This window comes from Bufo gargarizans, chromosome 1, assembly GCF_014858855.1.
Source record: "Bufo gargarizans isolate SCDJY-AF-19 chromosome 1, ASM1485885v1, whole genome shotgun sequence".
NCBI lineage: Eukaryota > Metazoa > Chordata > Amphibia > Anura > Bufonidae > Bufo > Bufo gargarizans.
Genome location: NC_058080.1, coordinates 666980536 through 667002492, shown reverse-complemented (window position 1 = coordinate 667002492; position 21957 = coordinate 666980536). Strand labels below are relative to the sequence as shown.

At 41.9% G+C, this 21957-nt stretch overlaps 1 protein-coding gene across 1 annotated transcript; it reads left to right on the top strand.

Moving 5' to 3' along the window:
• Positions 1 to 237: 237 nt before the first annotated feature.
• LOC122936032 (corticotropin releasing hormone binding protein) lies at positions 238 to 19209 on the top strand. The gene is made up of 7 exons (XM_044292035.1): positions 238 to 376; positions 524 to 615; positions 1088 to 1245; positions 7257 to 7467; positions 13841 to 13989; positions 15803 to 15923; positions 17114 to 19209. The coding sequence occupies exons 2-7, from the start codon at positions 531 to 533 to the stop codon at positions 17266 to 17268; spliced, it is 879 nt and encodes a 292-aa protein (XP_044147970.1). The 5' UTR covers positions 238 to 376; positions 524 to 530; the 3' UTR covers positions 17269 to 19209.
• The last annotated feature ends 2748 nt before the right edge of the window (positions 19210 to 21957 follow it).

The following is a 21957-nucleotide window of genomic DNA, read 5'->3' as shown; positions in this document are numbered from 1 at the left end:
GTGAATGAGAGTTTTTTTTTTCCTCTTTCCTAACATGACATTTCTACCAGATTTAAAATGAAATCTCAGATTTTTGTCGGATTTGGTGTTCTTGCATCTTGTCAAGACAATTTTTTTTTAAAGCAGGGTAACCCATGGTTACTGAGTTTTAATCAGTCAGAGGACTGTGTTCCTTCCCCTTCAATTCTCTATATAAAGGGGTCTGTCAAAGAAACCCCTCAAGCTCCTCCTAGTATCAACACAGACAGGAAAGAATTGAAGCAAATACACACACAGCCAAGAGTGCGTCTGCAGAATGACTCCACTTTCCAGGCTTCATTGGCATGTGCTGCTCATCCTCCTGGCAGCTCTTAGGGGACACTGCAGGTACATACAGGTGAGGTGACCCCTGTGGTGAAGACCTACCTAGAGCAGAACTTCAGGTGTTTCATTCAGGACTTAGTAGTATGTTACGACTCAAAAGTGCCCAAAGTGGACCAAAAATGGAGATACTGAATTGTGTGATATTTCTTTCTTTTTACAGGTGAGAGATGCCTGCAGAAGACGCCCTGGTGCTTTTGAACACGGATATCAAGCGAGAGTTGGCTCAGGAACAGATGTATAGGAGGTCACTCAGTAAGTACTTGATGTGACATTGGCAGAACAGAAACATATGTTTATTTTTTTTATCATTTAGTATTGTACTATATTCTAGATTTATAGTATATTTCATTTCAAGTGTATTTACTACATTAGGAATGATAACATGTACCGTATATATATACTTTATACAGTTTTTACAGAACATCTACCAAAATATAACTATAGATTAGAAATGAAGATGAATTACTTTACGCGTGTTTTAATTTTGGAATTCATTTCATATTGATTTATTAATATTTATTACTATTATTATAACCTAAATCTAATATAGTTGTATCTATAATCTAATTTACTTTTTGCATTTCACATTTACGTGAAGCCCCTAATTATGCCTGGCATTCAGTAGATAATGGCTGAGTGATGATAATCTCTGTACAGCGCCGCGCCGTATGTAGGCGCTATATAAAGAACACAAAGTAAACTCCTATCTCTCATGTCTCATCAGGATGCATTGATATGCTGAGTATAGATGGACAGTTCACTTTCGTAGCAGAACAGCCTCAGCTCCATTGTGCCCTGTTCCTCATTGGAGACCCAGAGGAGTACATTACCATAGAATATAACTTGGTAAATATAGACTGCCTGGGAGGCGACATCCTGAAGGTAAGGCTACATTGTCCAGACCTGATATAGTTCAATGGAAATGTCAAATATTGGTGATCTGTTAGGTTCTGACTGCTGCAGAACTGCTTGCCCATGCAAGGACTCTTTAGTATGAGTTAGCAGCGTTAGGCAGGGACTTGTATAGTAATTGGGTTAAAGTTGCAGCAAATTTTAAAAACTATTATTATGGAGGATATTCCTTTTTAACTGTCAATTCACATTACTCCGACTCCGCTGACAAAAAATTGCAAATAATAGCATCTTGAAGTGAGTATATATTAATATATAACATTTGATATCAGAGGCTAGGTGATATTACAATGTCCATAGGGCTCAAGATGCCCAGAATAGGCATACTATATATCTTTAGGGCTCATGCACACAAACGTATTTTCGTTCCATTTTTTTGTGGACCATATACGGAACCATTCATTTCAATGGGTCCGCAAAGAGGTTACTCCGTGTGCATTCCGTTTCTGTTCCGCATAAAAATAGAATGTCCTATTATTATCCACATTAGGATAGTACTGTTCTATTAGGGCCAGCTGTTCCGTTCTACAAAATACGGAATGCACACGGACATCGCTAAATACATACAGTCGTGTGCATTAGCCCTTAGTGTTCAACTCCCTCTTCTACTGCTCTGCAGTGGCATGTGTCAATATGAACTGCAGCATTATTATTACATTCATCAATAAGAAAGCTTCAGTTGAGCAATCGCGTTCTGGAAGGCGTTGCAGGACGTAGAATGATAGGAAGGAAATTAAAATGTGAATTTAAAACATGCAACTTCAATATAAAATTTATAGGTACTCAATACACCATAGAAATGTCACTCTTCAATCTCCTGAAATCGCTCTTTGATTTACCGAAAATGGTTTTTCTAAATTAAAAGGAGATGTAATGGTTATTTCCCTGTTGTTAGTAGATTCAATTTGAGCTTTTGAAAGTGGAGATTGAATATCATTTCTGAAGAGCACAACAGAAGTAATCTGTGTAATAAATGAATACGTTGCTCGTGTGCACCACATGCAATCAATGAAGATCAATGAGCACAGTGACCTACTGCCTCCCCACCACCACAAGTAACTGCCTGGAGTCATGGGGTCCACCACGCAGAATGTTTGCTTTGGGCAAGGTTTAGCTCTCTATAATAGGTGGAAGCATCCAGTGATTCCTATGTTTATGCTGAAGATGCTAACATGGTTGATCCCTAAAAATGTAGAGTAAAAAAGTAGAGTAAATAGTAAAACCTTTAAAGAAAGGTGATTTGGGGTTCAGGAGGTTGTTCTTTGACATTTACAATGGTATATAGTGTATGGGAATGAATTATCTCAACTGCAATTGTTAACCCCATACATATTCACTGTTTGTCATCAGCCGGGCGTTCACAGGAACCGGCATTCGTAAGAGGCTATCACCAATCCCTTTGCCTCCTTATGTTTTGAGGTTGTAGACATAGACTTTTCCATTTACACCATCACTATTTCTATTAAACTCATTCATCTTGGTGATCAAACTGGCATCCACCTTATAGATAAACTCAAGCAGTCAGACAACTAGTCCATTGGTGGATCACCCCAATGCCAACTTCATCCGAGGAGCATTAAGGTAGGCTCACATGCTGCAAATTGTTTCAGAAATTTCCACAACAATGGTCCTTGGCTTAGGTGCACCATGTGGCTCTTGGGGGTCCCCTGCACGTGGCTTTCCAATTACTGGTAGCTGCACATAGTTTTGTGGATTAGGTGGCATGAGGGATGCCATAGCATTACTAGATCATTGTACTAGGGTTAAAATTAAACCACTAGTCATTAATACCAGGGTATACTGTAAGTAAACCTTACCAATTACCCATATATATTTATCTTTTTTGAATACTCGGTGTGACTCAGTACTACCTGTCATATTTCCTTGTGGTTTTTTACATTCTAAATATTGGGAACCTTTGCTCTAATAAAACCAAAATAATCTATGACTGATATTACAGTATCTTCTCTCGGTGAATCCATTTTTTATCCAGAAACCAGGAATTATAAAGCAGATCAATGGTTACTGGTGGATCATATTAACAGAGTATAATATATAATATACCGGTACATTTTTTGGCTGTGAGAATGTGTAAAGTCTTTGCCGGTGGTGCCCTGACAGGAGATAAACTGCAGGCATATTACTGTAAGGCAGACATGCCACCCGCTGTGCCAACACGATTAGAACTTTTATCCTTACTGCATCATCCCTTCTGGGCACATGTTATTTAAAGAATCAGTTTACGTGCAATAAAGTAGACGTCTTCTAGGGAAAGGGGGGATCGGCTTGTATATGTCGTTCCACACCGGCTAGAGGGGCATACATTGCAGTAAGCTGATGTACCAGTCCTCTGTGTCTAAAGAGAAATCATATAAAATATCATCAAAGAGTAAGGTTTAATGAAATTTAAAGCCTGCCTGTAGCTGAGGGGCTGCATAACTATTATATATTGCTTATATCATGGTACTTACATGGTTCTACGATCGCACAGAAGTTATGTGACCCCCTAATGCAGGCATGACCAACCTGCGGCTCTCCAGCTGTTGTAAAACTACAGCTCCCACCATGCCCTGCTGTAGGCTGTCTGGGCATGCTGGGAGTTGTAGTTTTGAAACAGCTGGAGAGCCCCAGGTTGACCATCCCTGCCCTAATGTGTCAGGATTAGTTTGCTGTTTGAGTCCAGAAATTGGGTGGATAGAAATTCTGCTGATTCTTGCACAATGATACAACAATGCTCATTTTCCCCCGAATTACACATCATCTATAGTAGATATGTTCCTATGAGGCATTGAGGTCTTGCAGACCATTCAGGCTCCAGTGTTCATGTGGGACTGTAAGCTCTGTACCCCCTACATTTACTCCCCTGCATCTAACAGCCCAAATATATATGTACTTTCATATCAGTCAGCCTAACGTTGCATCTTTACTTAGCATGTAACTTGCATAATTACATGCTAATTAAGGGAACTACAGCATTACTTAATTCCAGGGCAATGTACATATGAAAAGGGGTTAATATACATAATAAAATACAAAAACTAGTACATAAAACATAAACTAAGTCACAGAATGGCCCAAAAGGAGAAGACCCTGCCCATGAGGGCTTTCAATGGACAAGGGAAGGAGCAAGGGTAAGGAGATAGGTGAGGGTAGAAACTGCTCATATGGCTGTGTAGAGGCAGAAGGGTCATTGTAAATTGTAGGCTTTCATGAAGAAATGGGTTTTGAGGTGCTCTTAAAGGTTTGGATAGTCGGAGGGAGTCTGGTGTGCTGGGCTAGTGAGTTCTAGAGTATGGGGGATGCACATTAGAGATGTGAGGAGAAGACACGGGGAAAGCAAAGAAGGACGTCTTGCAAGGATCGAAGATTACATGTGAAGAGGTGTTGGAGAATTAGGTTAGAGATGTTAATATTTTGAACTGAAGTTGTAGGGCAATGGGGAGCTAATAAAGTTAGGATTAACTGGATGAATTGGAGGGGCATAAGAATATTGACTAGGGGCCACAAAGGAAAATCTTGCAGTAGTCAAGGCGGGAAATGATGAGGGCATGCACTACCATTTTTTAGCTGACTCAGGGATGAGGAAAGAGTGGATACGAGAACTGTTTTTGAGTTGGAAGTGGCTAGAAGTGGTAACATCTAGGACAGCAATCAGCAACCTTCGGCACTCCAGGTACTGTGAACCTACAGCTCCCAGCTTGCACACTTCACTCGGCTTTTCTTGTAAATCCCATGAATGGAGGATTCTGGGAATAATAGTTTCAGAACAGCTAGAGTGCCGGAGGTTGCTGATCCCTGATCTAAGATGTGTGATTTGAAGGACAAGATGGAATCAAAAGTTATATCAAGGTAGAAGACTTGTGAGACTGGGGAAAGTGTGGCACCGTTAACTGTGATTGATAAGCCTAGTGATTGGCTTGATAATAGCGCTCTTCTGCTGAATGTATATTACTACATCTATTGATTATTTACAGGGATATTGATCAATGCTTTTATACTGTATGTTGATATCTTGTTGATATTTCTTCATGCAGTTACAATTTCTGTAACTGGGACATACTATATAGAATGAGTACATTGATTAGGGATTATAATACATTATAATTGACCATTTCATATTAGTGAAAGTTTCTTAAAGGAGTTTTACCACTTTACACACAGGACGTGCCACAAATGTCTGATAGGTAGAGTTCCTATCTTTGACAGCCATTGCTGAAATACAGGGTTCCACTTACTCATATTTAGCAAGCTAGAAGGACACATGTTTGTTAAGTGATACCAAATGGAGAGTTCATTATGCAAGTGCATCATTATCTCTTGAAATCTGTCAAAGCTACAAAAAAAGCTGAGCAAGCTTTTTCACAGCCGCTTTCCACTTTACTCCTGAATGTTGCTGCCACCAGACACCATGGCTTAGAGGACAGTGACTCCTGTTCTCCCAATAGGTGGTGGTCTCAAAGATGTCACCTCCACCTGTAAGAAATTTATACTGATAACTTATCCTCTGTATAGGTCATCAGTATCTGATCGATGAGGATCCGACACCTGAAAACAGGTGTAAATGAAGATAAATGTGGAAGACCAGCTAGGTCCACTCACAACCCGCCCCTGCCACTCCCCCTTTTCAGGAGGTGGTGAGGGAGGCGCAGAAACGCCACTTGCGATATAATATGTCGCCAATAGCATTTAAAACCTACAAACATGGGGAGATGACAAATTTCTCCCTTTGTCACAATTTAAGACATACCCTTACTGACAGGCCCCACCCCCATCAGATGAGTAGAAACAAAATTCTGAAACATTTAGTAAATGTCTTGCTAGTTTTTTTTAACCAAATGAAAGGGGTTGTCCCACGAAAAATATTCTACATTTGCCAAACCAGCTCCTGGCTCTAAAGACTTTTGTAATTGCCTGTAATAAAAATTTCTAATGGCCATGGAGTTATTCACTGAAATATATCTATATAGCGCCACCTGCTGTTTGCTCTTTTTCAAAATTCTCTGTCTAGCTCACTGAGGTGGACACACATGCTCAGTTCCATCCTTCAACTGCCACCAGCTGCAGTAGAAAGGCCAGACCCCTGAGCTCCCAGCTTGAAATAAATCTAGCAGAACAATTGTAGCAATGAATGAAGATATCTATGGATCCATGTGAGGTGCAGGGCTGGTTCTAAGTTTGTTGGAAATGAATTGCCATGTCCTATATGATATCTGATTTTCTTTTTTTTACATTAAATAAATACCATTTATTATGTAGAAGAAGATAATACAAGCCACTAACTAATGTACTGTGATTACCCATGTTGTTTCCTTTGCTGGCTGGATTCATTTTTCTATCACATTATACACTGGTCGTTTCCATGTTTTGTGACCACCCTGCAATCCATCAGTGGTGGTCGTGCTTGCACACTATCGTAAAAAGTGTTAGCCTCTCTGGTGGCCGAGACTGCAGGAGCACTCATTAGGCTAGTGCTTTTTCCTATATGCAAGCACGACCACCACTGATGGATTGCAGGGTGGTCTGTAACCATGGAAACGAGCAGTGTATAATGTGATAGAAAAATGAATCCAGCCAGCAAAGGAGGCAATATGGACAATCACAATACATTAGTAAGTGCCTGGTATTAACTTCCTCTACATGATAAATGCTATTTGCTGAAGTGAGAAAACCCCTTTAATCATGAGATAACTCCTTTAAGACAGAATTCTGGCACATTTTGATTCGTAAATCTCTCCTATTGCCAGAGTATATTTTCATCAAACCTACTGTATTGTTACCAGAATTCTCTCACTTACGAAAGTTGTTGATCTCTACATTCTATATGGGACTTGCTAGTTATGCCATTTGCTAACATCATCTACCCCTTCTGTGTGAAAGCCCAGCATGAAGCAGATTGCTGATCTTTTTGATCTATATGCTGTTTATCCAGAAGAAGTTTTCTCTTGTGATGACTTTCCCTCCTTTTTTTTTTTTAATCCTAGGTTTTTGATGGATGGATAATTAAAGGAGAGAAGTTTCCAGGTTCTTCAGATCACCCCCTCTCCACCAGTGAACGGTACACTGATATATGTGAAGACGGTAACGCTCAAAGCATCACACGGTCGTCTCAAAATGTGGCAATGATATTCTTTAGAGTTCACAAACCGGGCCACGGCTTCACACTGACCGTCCGCAAGACTCCTAATCTATTCCGTAAGTTGGTTCCTTTTATAAGAGCAATAATTTGACTGAGCTAAAAATCGTACATCTCTCCAAGGGAGCGAAATAATGAAATGAATGCTAGAACAATCTGATAAATGTCCAGCCAGAAATTGCTATTGATTTTTCAGGCTCGGCGCTCACTGCATAGCCTCAAATAATATATATTTTGTACAACTTATAAATATCATGTAGTGATGGCCGGCTTGATGGCTTTTATAATGCAGGCTAAACAATTATTGTTGATTGTCATTACTTACCTTTCACAACTGACAAAGTAATGGAAATGCAAAAAGAAATGGGGATAGATTCGAGGAACTACTGCTATAATTCCAGATGTAGCAGAGCAGAGTTTGACAGTGCTGCAAGCTGTGCATTACACATGCACCTGGGAACAGCATTATATAATTGTCACTAAATTTTAGGGCACTGATCCCCCAGCATTTTATCGTAATAATGATCCTAACATTTGTATAGCGCTTTTCTCCTGTCGGACTCAAAGAACTCAAGAGCTGCAGCCACTAAGGGCGCGCTCAAGGGGCCACCCTGCAGTGTTAGGAAGTCTTGCCCAAGGACTTCCTACTGAATCGGTACTGACCCTACCTAGCCAGGATTCAAACCCTGGTCTCCCATGTCAAAGGCCTTAACCAGTACAATATCCAGCCACTATCACACTGCTGTGGTTTCCAGGGGCGTAGCTAAAGGCTCACAGGCCCTGGTGCAAGAGTTCAGCTTGGGCCCCCCTTCCCTCAGTGCTTTGTGGCCAGGGGCAGGGAAGCACATAGCCTTCATGCTGCCTGAGGAAAAAAATGAAATGGCAGCTTCACCATACCAAATTCTAGAGCTAACCCCTTCCCTCCAGCCAGGGGTGTAACTTGACCAGCATGCACTTTCTATAACACTGGTGTTTTCTTATGTGTCAGAAGGGTCTTTGGGGCCCCTTAGGCTCCTGGGCCCAGTAGTGACTGCTACCTCTGTACCCCCTATAGCTACATCTATGGGTTTAGCATTCTAGACATGCCCCTCCAAAAAATGTTTGTTCCAGCATTTTGGCCGCTCTATGTAAATTACAAGTTCCAGCTAATTCAAATGACATATATATAATGGGGTAAAGAGAATATATCCTAATTCCAGCAGACAGAAACCCCTAAAATTACAATTTTAATGATATGCGTTTAAAAAAAGACCTCCAATATCAAAAACAAAAAAATTACAAAAATTACAGACACGGTGTATTACTAATAGACTGCATCCAGATGCTAGATAATATTCCTGGGGAGGGAGATAAATTATCCCTATGTTAATCCCTATCCTAAAGCCTCAGCCCAGGGAGGACCCCTAATGGTGGAGACCCCTGTCCACGTTCCTAGGCTAATATTATCCCTACGCTGTCCCTGCGGGTATATATACCAATGTTATTATGAGTTACCCCAGGTGTAGGGCAAGGATAATAAGGTACCAAAGGTAGATCAATTCACTGGATGCTATAGACAATGTGCAGACACATATAGTCAGGGTTGACGTTATAGTTTTTTTCAGTTTTTTTTTCAGGTTTTGGACTATAATGTCAACCCTGACTATATGTGTCAGCACCTTGTCTATAGCATCCAGTGAATTGATGTACCTTTGGTACCTTATTATCCTTGCCCTACACCTGGGGTAACTCATAATAACATTGGTATATATATCCGCAGGGACAGCATAGGGATAATAATAGCCTAGGAACGTGGACAGGGGGTCTCCACCATTAGGGGTCCTCCCTGGGCTGAGGCTTTAGGATAGGGATTAACATAGGGATAATTTATCTCCCTCCTCAGGAATATTATCTAGCATCTGGATGCAGTCTATTAGTAATACACAGTGTCTGTAATTTTTTGTTTTTGATATTGGAGGTCCATCCTGGATCTTTTTTTTAAACGCATATCATTAAAATTGTAATTTTAGGGGGTTTTATGTAAATTACCTGAGAAGAGTCCAGTGCCATATACTGCAGTGCAATAAGTCAGTGCCAGTACACTTTTGCTTCACTGCGCATGCGCTGGATGCTGTTACACTCTTTTTATGACTCTTCTACAGTAATTGACATACAGGGCGCACTGTATTATAACTTCTCTTTAGATGAAATGTTAAAGGGGTTGTCCGGGTTCAGAGCTGAACCCGGACATACCCTTTTTTTCACCCAGACAGCCCCCCTGAGGCTAGCATCGGAGCATCTCATGCTCCGATGCGCTCCCTTGCCCTGCGCTAGATTGTGCAGGGCAAGGGCTCTTTTGTTTATTATAACACACTGCCGGGCGGAAACTTCCGGCCGGCAGTGTGTTCGGTGACATCACCGGCTCTGAGGGGCGGGCTTTAGCTCTGCCCTAGCGGTTTTAATGGCTAGGGCAGAGCTAAATCCCGCCCATCAGTGCCGGTGACCTCACCGGGGTTCCTTTCAGCCCCATGGAGAGCCCCGGTACGTCACCGGAACTCCTAAAAATGCCTTTGCCCTGTGCAATTTAGCGCAGGGCAAAGGAAAGCATCGGAGCAGTTCTGTCAGGGGGGCTGCTGGGGTGAAAATGGAGGGATGTCCGGGTTCAGCTCTGAACCCGGACAACCCCTTTAAGACAGCTCCTACAGCTATACGGGTGATCCTGTGACGATAAAATAAGGCTTAATCATCATACAATGAAAAGTTCTAAAACTTTCTAATACATTATTAATAATTATGTCTGATCTTTTTAAAGATTCATGCTTATATCCAGACCCCCCAGTCTAGTCTGTATCCAGTCTAGGTAATCATCTATGAGCTAAACATCAGGAACTTCATGGATAGATGTAACCTTCATAGATGCATTGTCACAAACTACCAGCACAGGAGAAAGATTTGTGCTGCTGATGCTTTTAGGTTATAAAAGATTGCATGGACCGGATACGAAATCATTATATTAGGACTGTTTTTTAAAGGTTTTGTCCAGTTTGTACATAAATTTAAAAAATGCTATACACTAGTGTATAATTGAATAATAACCAGCAAAATCACCTCCAGACTTAAAGGGGTTGTCTGGTTTCCAATATTGATGACCTATCCTCAGGATATCAGACTGGGGGGGGGGGGGGGAGACTCCGAGGACCACAGCGGATCACCTGTTTGAAGAAAAGGCAGCACTCATATAAGAGCTGAGTTCTCTTCACTGTCTACCTGCTCGCCTTTGACACTGAGCAGGTGTAATTACAACTCCTACATCCCTTTCTTTTTAATGGGAAGGAGCAGTTGTGGTGGTGCATTTTGGACAGTGCAGGGTCACTAGTGATACAATGATCACTGGGTGTCCTACTACAGTAATCACTGCAAGTGACACCTCAGGGTAAGTGAAGCACTGAAATAGGTGGGCTGGATGTAATGCATGCATGTGCTGACCGCTCCACAGAGAATGATGTTCTTTGTAACTGGCTAATACATGAAGGGTCTTAACTGAACCCCCTCCCCACTCAATAACCTCAGAATTTCCTAAAGATATTTTGAAATCGGTTTTCTGAACTGATTATCCCTCAAAGAAGTAGTCTGACAATATAAAGCCCAACTATGGCAGCACACAGAGGCCATATAGTTCCCAGTACAGAGATGCACCATGTGCTGCTATACAGGCTTTGTTGGAGTACGATGGAGCATGCTTCAAAAAAAATTCTGTCAAATTCATAGGCAATCGGACGAGCCTGTCATTTATGCTTATGCTTATTTTAATTGTCTCATGTTATGTACTTAATGCCTTTTGTATTTCATATCGGTAGTGCCCTGGAATTAAAGGGGTTGTCTCACTTCAGTAAATGGCATTTATCATGTAGAGAAAGTTAATACAAGGCACTTACTAATGTATTGTGATTGTTCATATTGCCTCCTTTGCTGGCTGGATTCATTTTCCATCACATTGTACACTTCTCATTTCCATGGTTACCACCACCCTGCAATCCAGCAGTGGTGGCCGGGCTTGCACATTAGTCAAAGGTGGCTTGACTAATTTTTCCACCACATTTGGCTGATTTGCCGAATTTCACAAAAAAATTAGCTTCATGACTAATTACTTTCTAACGAAGCGCATTTTTTTGTAAGCAGCGGGTCCAATAGTACCGCCCCATTATTGTAATCCTCAGATGCCGCGTTCATACATGATCGCAGCATCTGAGTGTAAAATAATAATTTCAGGATAAATTCGATTCGCCTAGAAGCCGAATTTCCTCGTGCTTTGTGTCAGCGAATCGATTTAACCTGAATTAGTATGAAAAACAAAAAAATGCAAACTTACCTCCTCCATTTGCTCGCAACGGGCCGTCCGCCACCATCTTGCTTGAGGATCTCAAACGAAATCCTGTGCAGTGCGAGATTACACCGCACGGGATTTCGGCCGAGATCTTCAAGCAAGATGGAGGCTGGCAGTCTGTCATGAGCAAATGGAGGAGGTAAGTTAGCATTTTTTTTATTTTATACTATTTCAGGTTAAATCGATTCGCTGACACGAAGCACGAGGAAATTCGGCTTCTAGGCAAATCGAATTTATCCTGAAATTCGGATCGAATTCCACTTCATGGGATTCGATTCGCTCATCTAGAGTTATGACCACCCTGTAATCCAGGGGCGGTGGCCATACTTGCAGACAGAAGTAAAAAGCACAGGCCTATGTATATTCTCATGGTCCTGGCCCATGTCTTGTGTAGTGCAACACATGACGTTATGAACAGCTCAACCCAGGGTTACAGACACACAGTACAAACACTGCCCCTATCCTGTCCCTAATGATACAACCTGACTTTCTACCTAGTAATTCGATCTACCTAACAAAATATATCTTCTTCACAATCCCTACACTGTCCCGGCAAGACCCGAAATTGGCGGGTTTGTGTCTGTTAATTGGTGTTTGTCAGAGACACAGCAGACTCGTCCTACCACATCAGTGGCTGAGCTCACAATGGCGGCTGTGCTTCAGATGTAGCATAGAACCTGATAGACCAGCCAATCTCCTCCCTTCTGATTGACTCTCAGGCTGACTGCAAAGCATTGTGGGCAAGCCTGTTGTCGAGGGCCCCACCAGGGGTCATGCGATCCTCTGTCTTTATCTTCCCTAACCTGTTTCAGGAGCTGTTTTGTGTGATTTCCACGAAGCGAATCGCCAAAACTTCAGATTCTCTTGGAAGAAACATTGTTATGAATCTGAACAGCTAGATCAGGCATCTCAAACTGCGGCCCTCCAGCTGTTGCAAAACTACAATTCCCACAATGCCCTGCTGTAGGCTGATACCTGTAGGCTGTCCGGCATTGTGGGAGTTGTAGTTTTGCAACAGCTGGAGGGCCGCAGTTTGAGATCCCTGACTGCTAGATGGTGTCCTCAGTGTGCACCCTCATATGGCGCTGCAGCCATGTGATTATAAGGGAGACATGAACCAGTTAAGGGCCTTTTACTGGTGATCGGAAACAAATATTTTTAGGAATGTCCATTCGGCTGGTCATCGGCTTAAGTAACCAGTTCACTGATCATCCGAAAAACAAGTAAATGTTTGTTTGTCGGCTTATCGAATCTTTTATGTGGGCTTAAAAATGCTGGTCGCAGCACGTCTCCACATGCAAACACCAGACGCGCTGCCGACAATATGCAAACTGATTGGGGACAAGCAATTGTATTATCCATTACTCATCCCCCTTTCACTTTGCATCTGCCGGTGTGAAGGCCCTTTAAGTGAGCACCATTTGACCTCTTATACCAGGCATCCTCAAACTGCGGCCCTCCCAGCATGCTCGAACAGCCTACAGGTATCAGTCTACAGCAGGGCATTGTGGGAGTTGTAGTTTTACAACAGTTTGAGGATGCCTGTCTGTGCTTCTTTAGGGCCTAGGCATTACACCTCAATGTGAACTGACTTCTAAATAGAAAATGATAAAGAAGCTCACAGTCCATGTGCTGCACATATGTATAAGGCCTATTTCACACTGCTGGGATTAGTTAAAGGAGAGAACAGCTGGCTGGAGCTCTCTGGATCCAGCATTGCCAGATGTTACCTGAATTCTTGCTGAACCCATTGACTATGCACGCAACAGTATTTGTCAGGCCGAATCCCAGCATATTTGCCAAGTAGTGACCGGATCTCCACCGAACCCTGTTATAGTCAATGTGGCCGGCGAGCATCCCAGTAACATCCGGCAGTGCCAGATCCAATGAATTCCAGCAGGCTGTTCTCTCCCGGAAACAGCCCTAAGTCCATGTACTGTTATGAGTGGACAACATAGTCTGAACATGGCACAAGTGCTTTGTTATCATTCCTGATTTCAATGCTGGCATGATATCTTGTAATTCATGAAAAAGTAACATTTCTTATTTTATTATATTTAATTCTATAGCCTGCAATGTGATTTCACAGTCACCTAGTGGGAAATTCACAATGATTATTCCGCATCAACATAGAAACTGCAGTTTTTCTATAATATACCCGGTGGTGATCAGAATATCTGACCTAACGTTGGGCCACTTCAATGAGCTGCAGTTAAAGGTATGATGGGTATTGCTATGGCTCTGTAACCTGATTTATGTCTAATAATACTTGTCTCTTGTCGATTGTATGTATATAGCAATAGCCCCAACATCATCCCTAACAGTCCCTACAATACCAAAGCACTGCCATGCAGGAAAGATAAACTAGGATGGCTAGCAACAGTCTGCATGACCAATGGAGCCACACAAAGCACAAGGAGCAAGTCCTAAAACATCTTTCAAATTCAACCGTCACAAATATAACAAGGCTATTACACAAGGATTAATGTGCTGCAAATCAATCTCTTACAAATATGGTCACCACCAACCTTAAAGGTATGTCAGCAGTTCCGCCCATACTACATTTTTCACAACACTAGGTAGGGACTAGGGAGAGCAGGACAAAAATACCCTTTCGATAGCTTTTCTAATCAGGAGTAGTGTGAATATGATGTTTTATTCTGCCAGGTTCTGCTCTTGCAAGTGTAGCGGAGGCGGAGCTTCACTGTGAAGTGCTCTATGCTTTGAGCTGCTTCACAGTTCCTCCCCTCTGCTGTAAGTGACAGCTGCAGCAAACAACCAGGAGACAACATCTGTCACTCACAGCAGAGGGGAGGAGCTTTGAAGCAGCTTAATGCAGACAGCACTTCACAGTGACCTCTGCCTCCTGGGCACTGGCAAGAGCAGATTATGGCAGAATAAAAGTTCATATTTACACTACTCCTGATAGGAAAGCTCCAGAAATGGTATGTTTGTACTGCTCTCCCCAGTGCCTACCAAGTGCTGTCAGCTATTTAGCATGGCCAAAACTGCTGACAGACTCCCTTTAAAGGGGTTTTCAGTAATAATGATTTTTAAGCAAGTGCTCGCAGCCTAACCCCTGAAATAGAAGATTTATACTTATCTGCTCCTCCACATCACCCCAGTCCTTCTCACTTCCCCCATCTTCTGGTCCCCACACTGTTTACATCCAATGACTGGCTTCATTGGTGCCATGCTGCTTGTGGACAAATTGTGGGAAACCCCTTTACTTTACAGGGGAAAAATGGAATGTAGGATGGATGTTATCATCGAGGTTCTTAAAATATAATCTGTCCCCATATACAATGCATTCCCTCTGCAGAGAGGCTTTTAGGCAGGTTGTAAATCCAATTCACATCAAATATCTTAATCCCGTGTAGTAGCCTCGGAGAATACATTAGTGACTCCTGAGTTTCATAGACCTCTAATCTGCTCCAACACTCTTTCAGTACTGCTCACTGAACAAAACACAGCATTGCCATCAGATATATGAGCCCCCATTCAAATATTTAGGGCCCTTCCACATTTCTCCTTCTCCATCTTGAAGCCTAGTGAATAATTTTGGTGTCCACTTTTAGTGGACATCTGGGGGGGGATAACATAATCCCTTGCCATCTTAAGCATTGTCCCCCTCCGGCACACAGTCAGTAACTCATGGATTTTGTATGGATCTGTAAGGCCCAAACTATATATTTAGTGAGGACAGGTCTTTTAGGACTGTCTCCCTGTCAGCAGTGCCACTGGATGGAAGCCCTAATAACAGATCTGATAAGAGGTCTACCGGAGATCAGTGAGTTATACCTTGTTGCTCTCTGACCTCTTCCCAAATGGAAGGTCCTATTTATGCTGTGGGTGAGGGTTTTCGGTAATCCTAATCTCAGTCATTTAGATGCTGTCATGATTGTATACCTGCACTCTGCTACAACAGTGTACATCCTGTATGCAGATTTTCATCTATTGTTCTAATTATTCTCTTTATATCAATATATTTTGCAAATAGAAAATACATTGATGTGCATCTGTGTCTGCAGAAGCCACCACCAAAAGGATGTGGCGGAGCTGGAGACTTTGTGGAACTCTTAGGAGGTGCCGGATTAGATCCATCAAATATGTTTCCCTTGGCTGATCTCTGTCACTCGTTTCATGGCTCTGGTAAGAGATAGTTTGCACTATTTCATAAATACTCTATAGACGTAAAAGGGGTGTTCCGGGTCTCAAATATCCCCATTTTTACCCAGGCAGCCTCTGTTATGAGCATTTCATGCTCCAAGGCTTTTTATGGAGATCCTGTGATGTACCGGGCTCTCCATAGGGTAAGCTAGGCGGAGGCTTCCATCTAGCAGTGAGCCCCGTAACGTTACCAGCATTGATGGGCAGGATTTAGCGCTGTCATAGCCTGTGAAACTGCTAGGGCAGTGCTAAAGCCCGCCCATCAGTGACGGTGACGTCACTGGCAACACTGATAGGCGGAAGTGTCTGCCTAGCAGTGTAAAAAATAGAAACAAACAAGCCCTTGCCCTGCGCAATCCAGCGCAGGGCAAGGGAGAGCATCAGAGGATGAAATGCTCTGCTCCTCATGTTAGAGGGGCCGAAGGGGTAAAAAATGGAAATATGTCTGGGTTCAGCTCAGAACCCAGACAACCCCTTTAAATATTGATGGCCTATCTCACAGATAGGTCACCAGACCCCCACCAAACTGATCCCGGGGATAAGCTATCAGTACCAAAAAACCTCTTCAATATGAAAAGTACTTTATGGTTGTAGAACTCTTCTCGATTGTTGGTACTAAATGTCTTCAAGATGATTTTCCAAAACATTTCAGTTGGTAAAGTAGAACAAATAGGACTTCATGGCACATCACTATATAATGTACGGCACTGTGATTGGTATTCTATGAGGAAGCCGCAGTGCACACTGGGGTGCCGCAGGCTCCTAAAACAGCTGGTCGGCGGGGGTGCTGGGAGTCAGATCCTCATGATCAGATATTGATGACCTATCCTAATATTAAACTCATGACTCCACCACAGTATGGCATATCAGTAGGATATTCTTATTTTCCATTCACTACGTAGATCCATATCCCCATGCTTAGGATAGCTTCTTCCCCTTTAGATTTGTATCTGCATAGCCTCGTTCTTGACTCCACAGCCCATGGGGAGGAGCGACACAATGCAGAACAAATATGCACTTAACTAGTGTAGTGGTCCCCATGTTACAGGGACTCATTGTCAGATCCCAACCAATCAATAAATGGTGTAAGCAATATGCCACTACTTTTTGGTCACCATCATCGGTGAGCTGTAGATGGCCGCGTTGCTGACTTCTGCTTCTTACCTCTGCAGCACAAATGAAGATTGGCTGTGACAACAGTGTTCTGCGGATGGTGTCAAGTGGTAATTTCATCAACAGGGTAACATTCGAGTATAGTCAACTTGACAGGCAGATGGAAAGACAGCAAGGCAACAGCGTGGAAGAAGTCTGCTCACCACTCAATTGATCCGGTGGCTTTTTTTTCTCTATTAAGTGAGAGTGTTATTTTCCAATAAATGAATTACTCATAAACTATTCACTTATAACATCCTATTTCACTTTATGCTGTTTCCAAACCAGAGTTCAAAATAAAATGTGTATAATTTTATAGGTTATTTTTATAACATTGCCCCCACTTCTCTATGTTAAAAAGAGATTTTAATGTTCCAAATCCAACGAACAGATTATAAGGTTATTATTGTTCTGGAACCACAGCTCAGATCCATTCACATAGCCCATGAGCAAGAGTGGGGATGTTTCTGGAGTAGAGCAGATTATTTTCTAATCGTACGACCTTCTTTATATGTGTTTCCCTGATTTAAAAATGCATTTATTTTTAAAGTGCCACATTTTTCACTCATGGGGTTTAAACTAAGAATGCCCATCCAAATATTAGCTCAATTGTGAAAAATGTTGATTTGGCCACATTTCTAAATGGACACAATCAATTACTCTCTATCAAATAAGTCTTCTCTATTTAGAAAAAAGCAAGGATCCATCCAGCCAGCTCTATGCTAGTAAGAAAAATAACCTAAAAAAATGAGTTATTATACAGTATTTCTGAAATAAAGCTAAAAGTCTTGGTAACATCAGAAATATGTTTACTATGAGTAGGGTTGAGCGAATCGAAGTTAACAAAGTGGACTTCTATCCGGATTTGAGGAAAAATGTGATTCCTTATGAAGCCGAATTTCCTCACGCTTCATGGTAACGACGAGTAAAAAACAAAAATATACATACCTCATTAATTTGCTCGTGGAGAGGCCGCCCCGGTCATCTTGATTGAAGAAAACGCACCAAATCTCGAGTGAGCTAATGTGATATCATCACGCTGGCCACTTTTTTGTTTTTGACCCCTGAAAAGCCTCAATGTGACTGTCGGATGCCGCGATCAGCATTGAACATGGCATCTGAGGGGCTCAATGACAGGGGGCGGCGCAATTGCCGCTCCCTGTCATTGCGCCTGCCACATCCAATGGAACGTCATTCATGACAAAGTCATTAGTTGTGAATCGAATTTCTTTGTGAACTTCGGCAAAGCAGTCGAATCGAATTTTTGATAACTTCGCTCATCTCTAACTATGGCCATTCAAAATTTTGTGACTCTGTGCAACCCAATGTGCAATGCAACCAAGATGTAGGTCTTACAAGATCAGTAGGTCAGGTAGCTTAAAGAGGACCTGTCACTTCTCCTGACATGTCTGTTTTAGTAATTACTCGTATTTCCTATGTAACAACAATTCTGGAGCATCACAGAGAATGTAAGTACAGTAGTTACTAAAACCGACATGTCAGGAGAGGTGACGGGTCCTCTTCAAGGATGAATTCACAGGCTGCAGATTTCTTGCAGAAATTTCTACAACTGCACCATTCATGTGAATAGGGCTTGTAGAAATCCAAGTACTTGTCTCCAAAACAGGTTCCATTCAAATGAATGGAACTGAAGTTCCTTCACAGAAATTTATGCAACAAACATCCTGCCGAAAGTAGAAGATGTCCAAGATCAAAAGGTAAAAAACTTTAAATTCCCCACAAACCCCATACAAATCAAATAGTCAGCAGCCCAAGACACAGGTCAAAAACTGCTTAGAAGGAGTCAAAGCTGGAAGTAATTATGGGCGAAACCTGGGGTGCCAGTCAGTCAGAATCCATGGCCTGTATAGCCACAGAGAGATCAGCAATGTAGCCAATCCGTAAAGAAAAAAGATCTATAAGGAATGCAACTGTCCAACAGAAAAGACGGCACAGGAAATTCTATGTATTCTGCTGGTAAAAGCCTTTATCAATGTATCAATGTAGATATGTTATGTTTATGTATAATACAGATAATTATAGGCTATTTATTTGCAATTATATGTTTGTAATAAAAACAATTTAAACATGAATAAATATACACAGAAATGTAGCATCCAAGGGGTTTCATTTCTCTGATTTCTGTACACATGCAAATCTTATGAAACAGATGCAAAGAAACATTCATTCTGGTGTCTAGGAACAAAAAAAAAAAAGGACAGAAAATCATACAACAGAAACCAATGGCATCCAACAGACCCCACTGACTATATTAAGGTCTGTTGAGTTTCTGCCAGGGATCCCAGCATTTGATCGATAAAGAACTTTGCATGATGCTCTATTCTGTTCAGTTTTTTTTAATGTAATCTGTGATGAAGGCCACTCATGAAGCCTCCAAAAAAAAGTCTTAAGATGGTTCTCCTTTCTCAGATGTAATCTATGGGGGAACTGTCATCAAAGTCAATAGTTAATCCAAGTAATATATTGATGTGCTGGGACTCCTATTGAGCTGGTGACACTTTTTGGGAAGGCAATGAGCATTGCATGGCCGGCATTCTTTAATCTTTTCTGTGCTCCCTCAAATAGTCTTTTATTTGTATTTTCTTTTTTAAAGGCACTCCTTCCAGGGCTTAAAAGTTTACAGTATGCCATAAGAAGCCCCCCCCCCCCCCTCCCACCACCACTACACACACACAATCAGTAAGTGACTGGAAGACCCTCACCAACCTTTAGACTAAAAGGAGTCCCAATATTAAAGGGGTATTAAAGTAATTTCAAGTTACCCCTTATCCACAGGATTATTAGTGGTAGGACCCCACCAATCTAATACTTCTCCCCTATCCTGTGCAGAACCAAAGGGCAGAAAAAAAGCTGAAAGGCCCTCTGTCCATTCGTTCTCTGGATCCGCAAGGATTTTCTCAGCCGCACCCTATATGCCATAACATTCAGTAATGGGAATACCTCTTTAATGTGCTGGCTGCCATGATCATCATGACCAGCTGAGATGACTTCTAGACACCAAGGCAAGCCATCCAGTATACTTGTTTCCTAAGCACCCACCATCTTGAAATCGCTGAAGCGACCCCTATAAATATTTACCTTGTAGCTTCTTGCTGCTGTCTGCTACTGTGTGAATGGGTAACATATGTATATATCTGTTTAGTGGGCCCCCTGAATTAATTTTACTGGTGGGCCATAGGCACTGCATGTGATGCGCTATCATGAGTTGAAGTTCAACGCGTTGCACACTCCTAAAGGCAGCTCTGAGTATATTATCTGTGAGCAAACTTTGCAGTGGTCTCTGGCTATTTAATTTTTTTTCCTCCAGAAATGGTATGGTTGGAATAAAGCCACTCATATTCAGTGTTTTAGTAAAAATGTCTTGAGAAATATGGACAAAAAGCATATTTTCAAAAAAGGGCTCTATCTCAAGAATCTCTCAGGATGCTGATGGAGCTTCATTTTTGGTCTTGTTTTAAAGCTTCTTGGCTGAATTGATCCGTTAGCTGCATTCTAGCCTGAATGAGAGCTGAAGTCAGAGCTGCACACACTGTATATGCAGCTCTCACTAGTTCGCGGAGGACAAGCTGGCATCATGTAGGGAAAGGAGGAAGATCATAGATCTCCCTCTCCTGTCCCTGTATTGGTTTAGAATAGATCATCCCAGGGATAGGGATAACATTAATTCTTCATATTATCTTCTCCATTATAAATCAGAAAGAATATTTGATCTCTGATTATCACATATGAAGGGGTGGGTTTTTTATGAAAAGGAGTGAGAAGAAGAGCACTTGCTCATAATTATTTTTTTTTATTACTTTTCTCCCTGTTACGATCAGTGGGTGTGGAAATACTGTGTTAACTGGTTTGACTTTGGGATAAAGCTAAGGGCATTATCCTGGCATTCCCTTGGCATTCAATCTTTACAACCTATACAGGGATCTGGACTTCACTGCAGGGTATCCAACAGCTACCGCTACCTCTTGTAGTCCCAGTGTGGTTGACAGCTGACCCACTGGGTCAGACATTGGTGTGGGGCACTAAGAGATCAGGCAAAACTCAAAGTCAGTAACAGGCCAAGGTCAGGCCAGGGCAGAGTTTGTGTGAATCTGTGAAATAAGTCAAATAAGGTCAGGGCAGGCAATACAAGGTTATTATGGTGATCAGGCATAGGTCAAGGCAGGCAGCAGAGAGTCAGAATCCGAGAATAAGGCAGAATTGGTGCACAGGCAAACAGATACAGCACACCTTTGCAGCAAGTGGCACACTAGGAACCTATTGCTCAGGCAAACTGTGAGAAAAACAGCACAGCATATATAGCAGAGCAGGATGAGGTGAGATTCAATGATTATTATCCAAAATAGACACACAGGACATCGGCGCCAGGGTCTGCTGCCAGAGGGCTGGAACTGTGACAGAACTGGAACTGCCCACCCTGAAGCAGCAGCAGAGAATAAGAGAATAATAAAAAAAATATGCTGCACTTGTAACAACCTATACTATAAACTTAGAAAATCAGAAACCCAAACCAGAATTCCTTTTTTTCTATTCATCTGGAAATGGTACCAGTAAAACTACAAACAAGCTCTCACATAAGGTTTAAAATGCACTCAAAAGAGTATTCCAGGATTTTAATAATAATGGCTTACCGATGAGCTGTTTAGGTGATTAGTGATTAGGAGCAATGCTGCAGTAACCAGTTCTGTCCACTACACAACTACTGCAGAACAGCCAATTGGTGGTGATGTGGCATATCAGACCTACACCAATCAAACAGTGATGGCATATCCTAAGGATAAACTATTACTTGTAAAATCCTGGAGTACCACTTTAACCCTTTGGATTCCACTTTTTTCATTTTTTT

Coding starts and splice junctions, on each gene's coding strand:
- LOC122936032 (XM_044292035.1), top strand. CDS start 531: ATGCCTGCAGAAGACGCCCTGGTGCTTTTGAACACGGATATCAAGCGA. Junction 616..1,087: donor GATGTATAGGAGGTCACTCA/GTAAGTACTTGA, acceptor ATGTCTCATCAG/GATGCATTGATATGCTGAGT. Junction 15,924..17,113: donor TCACTCGTTTCATGGCTCTG/GTAAGAGATAGT, acceptor TTACCTCTGCAG/CACAAATGAAGATTGGCTGT.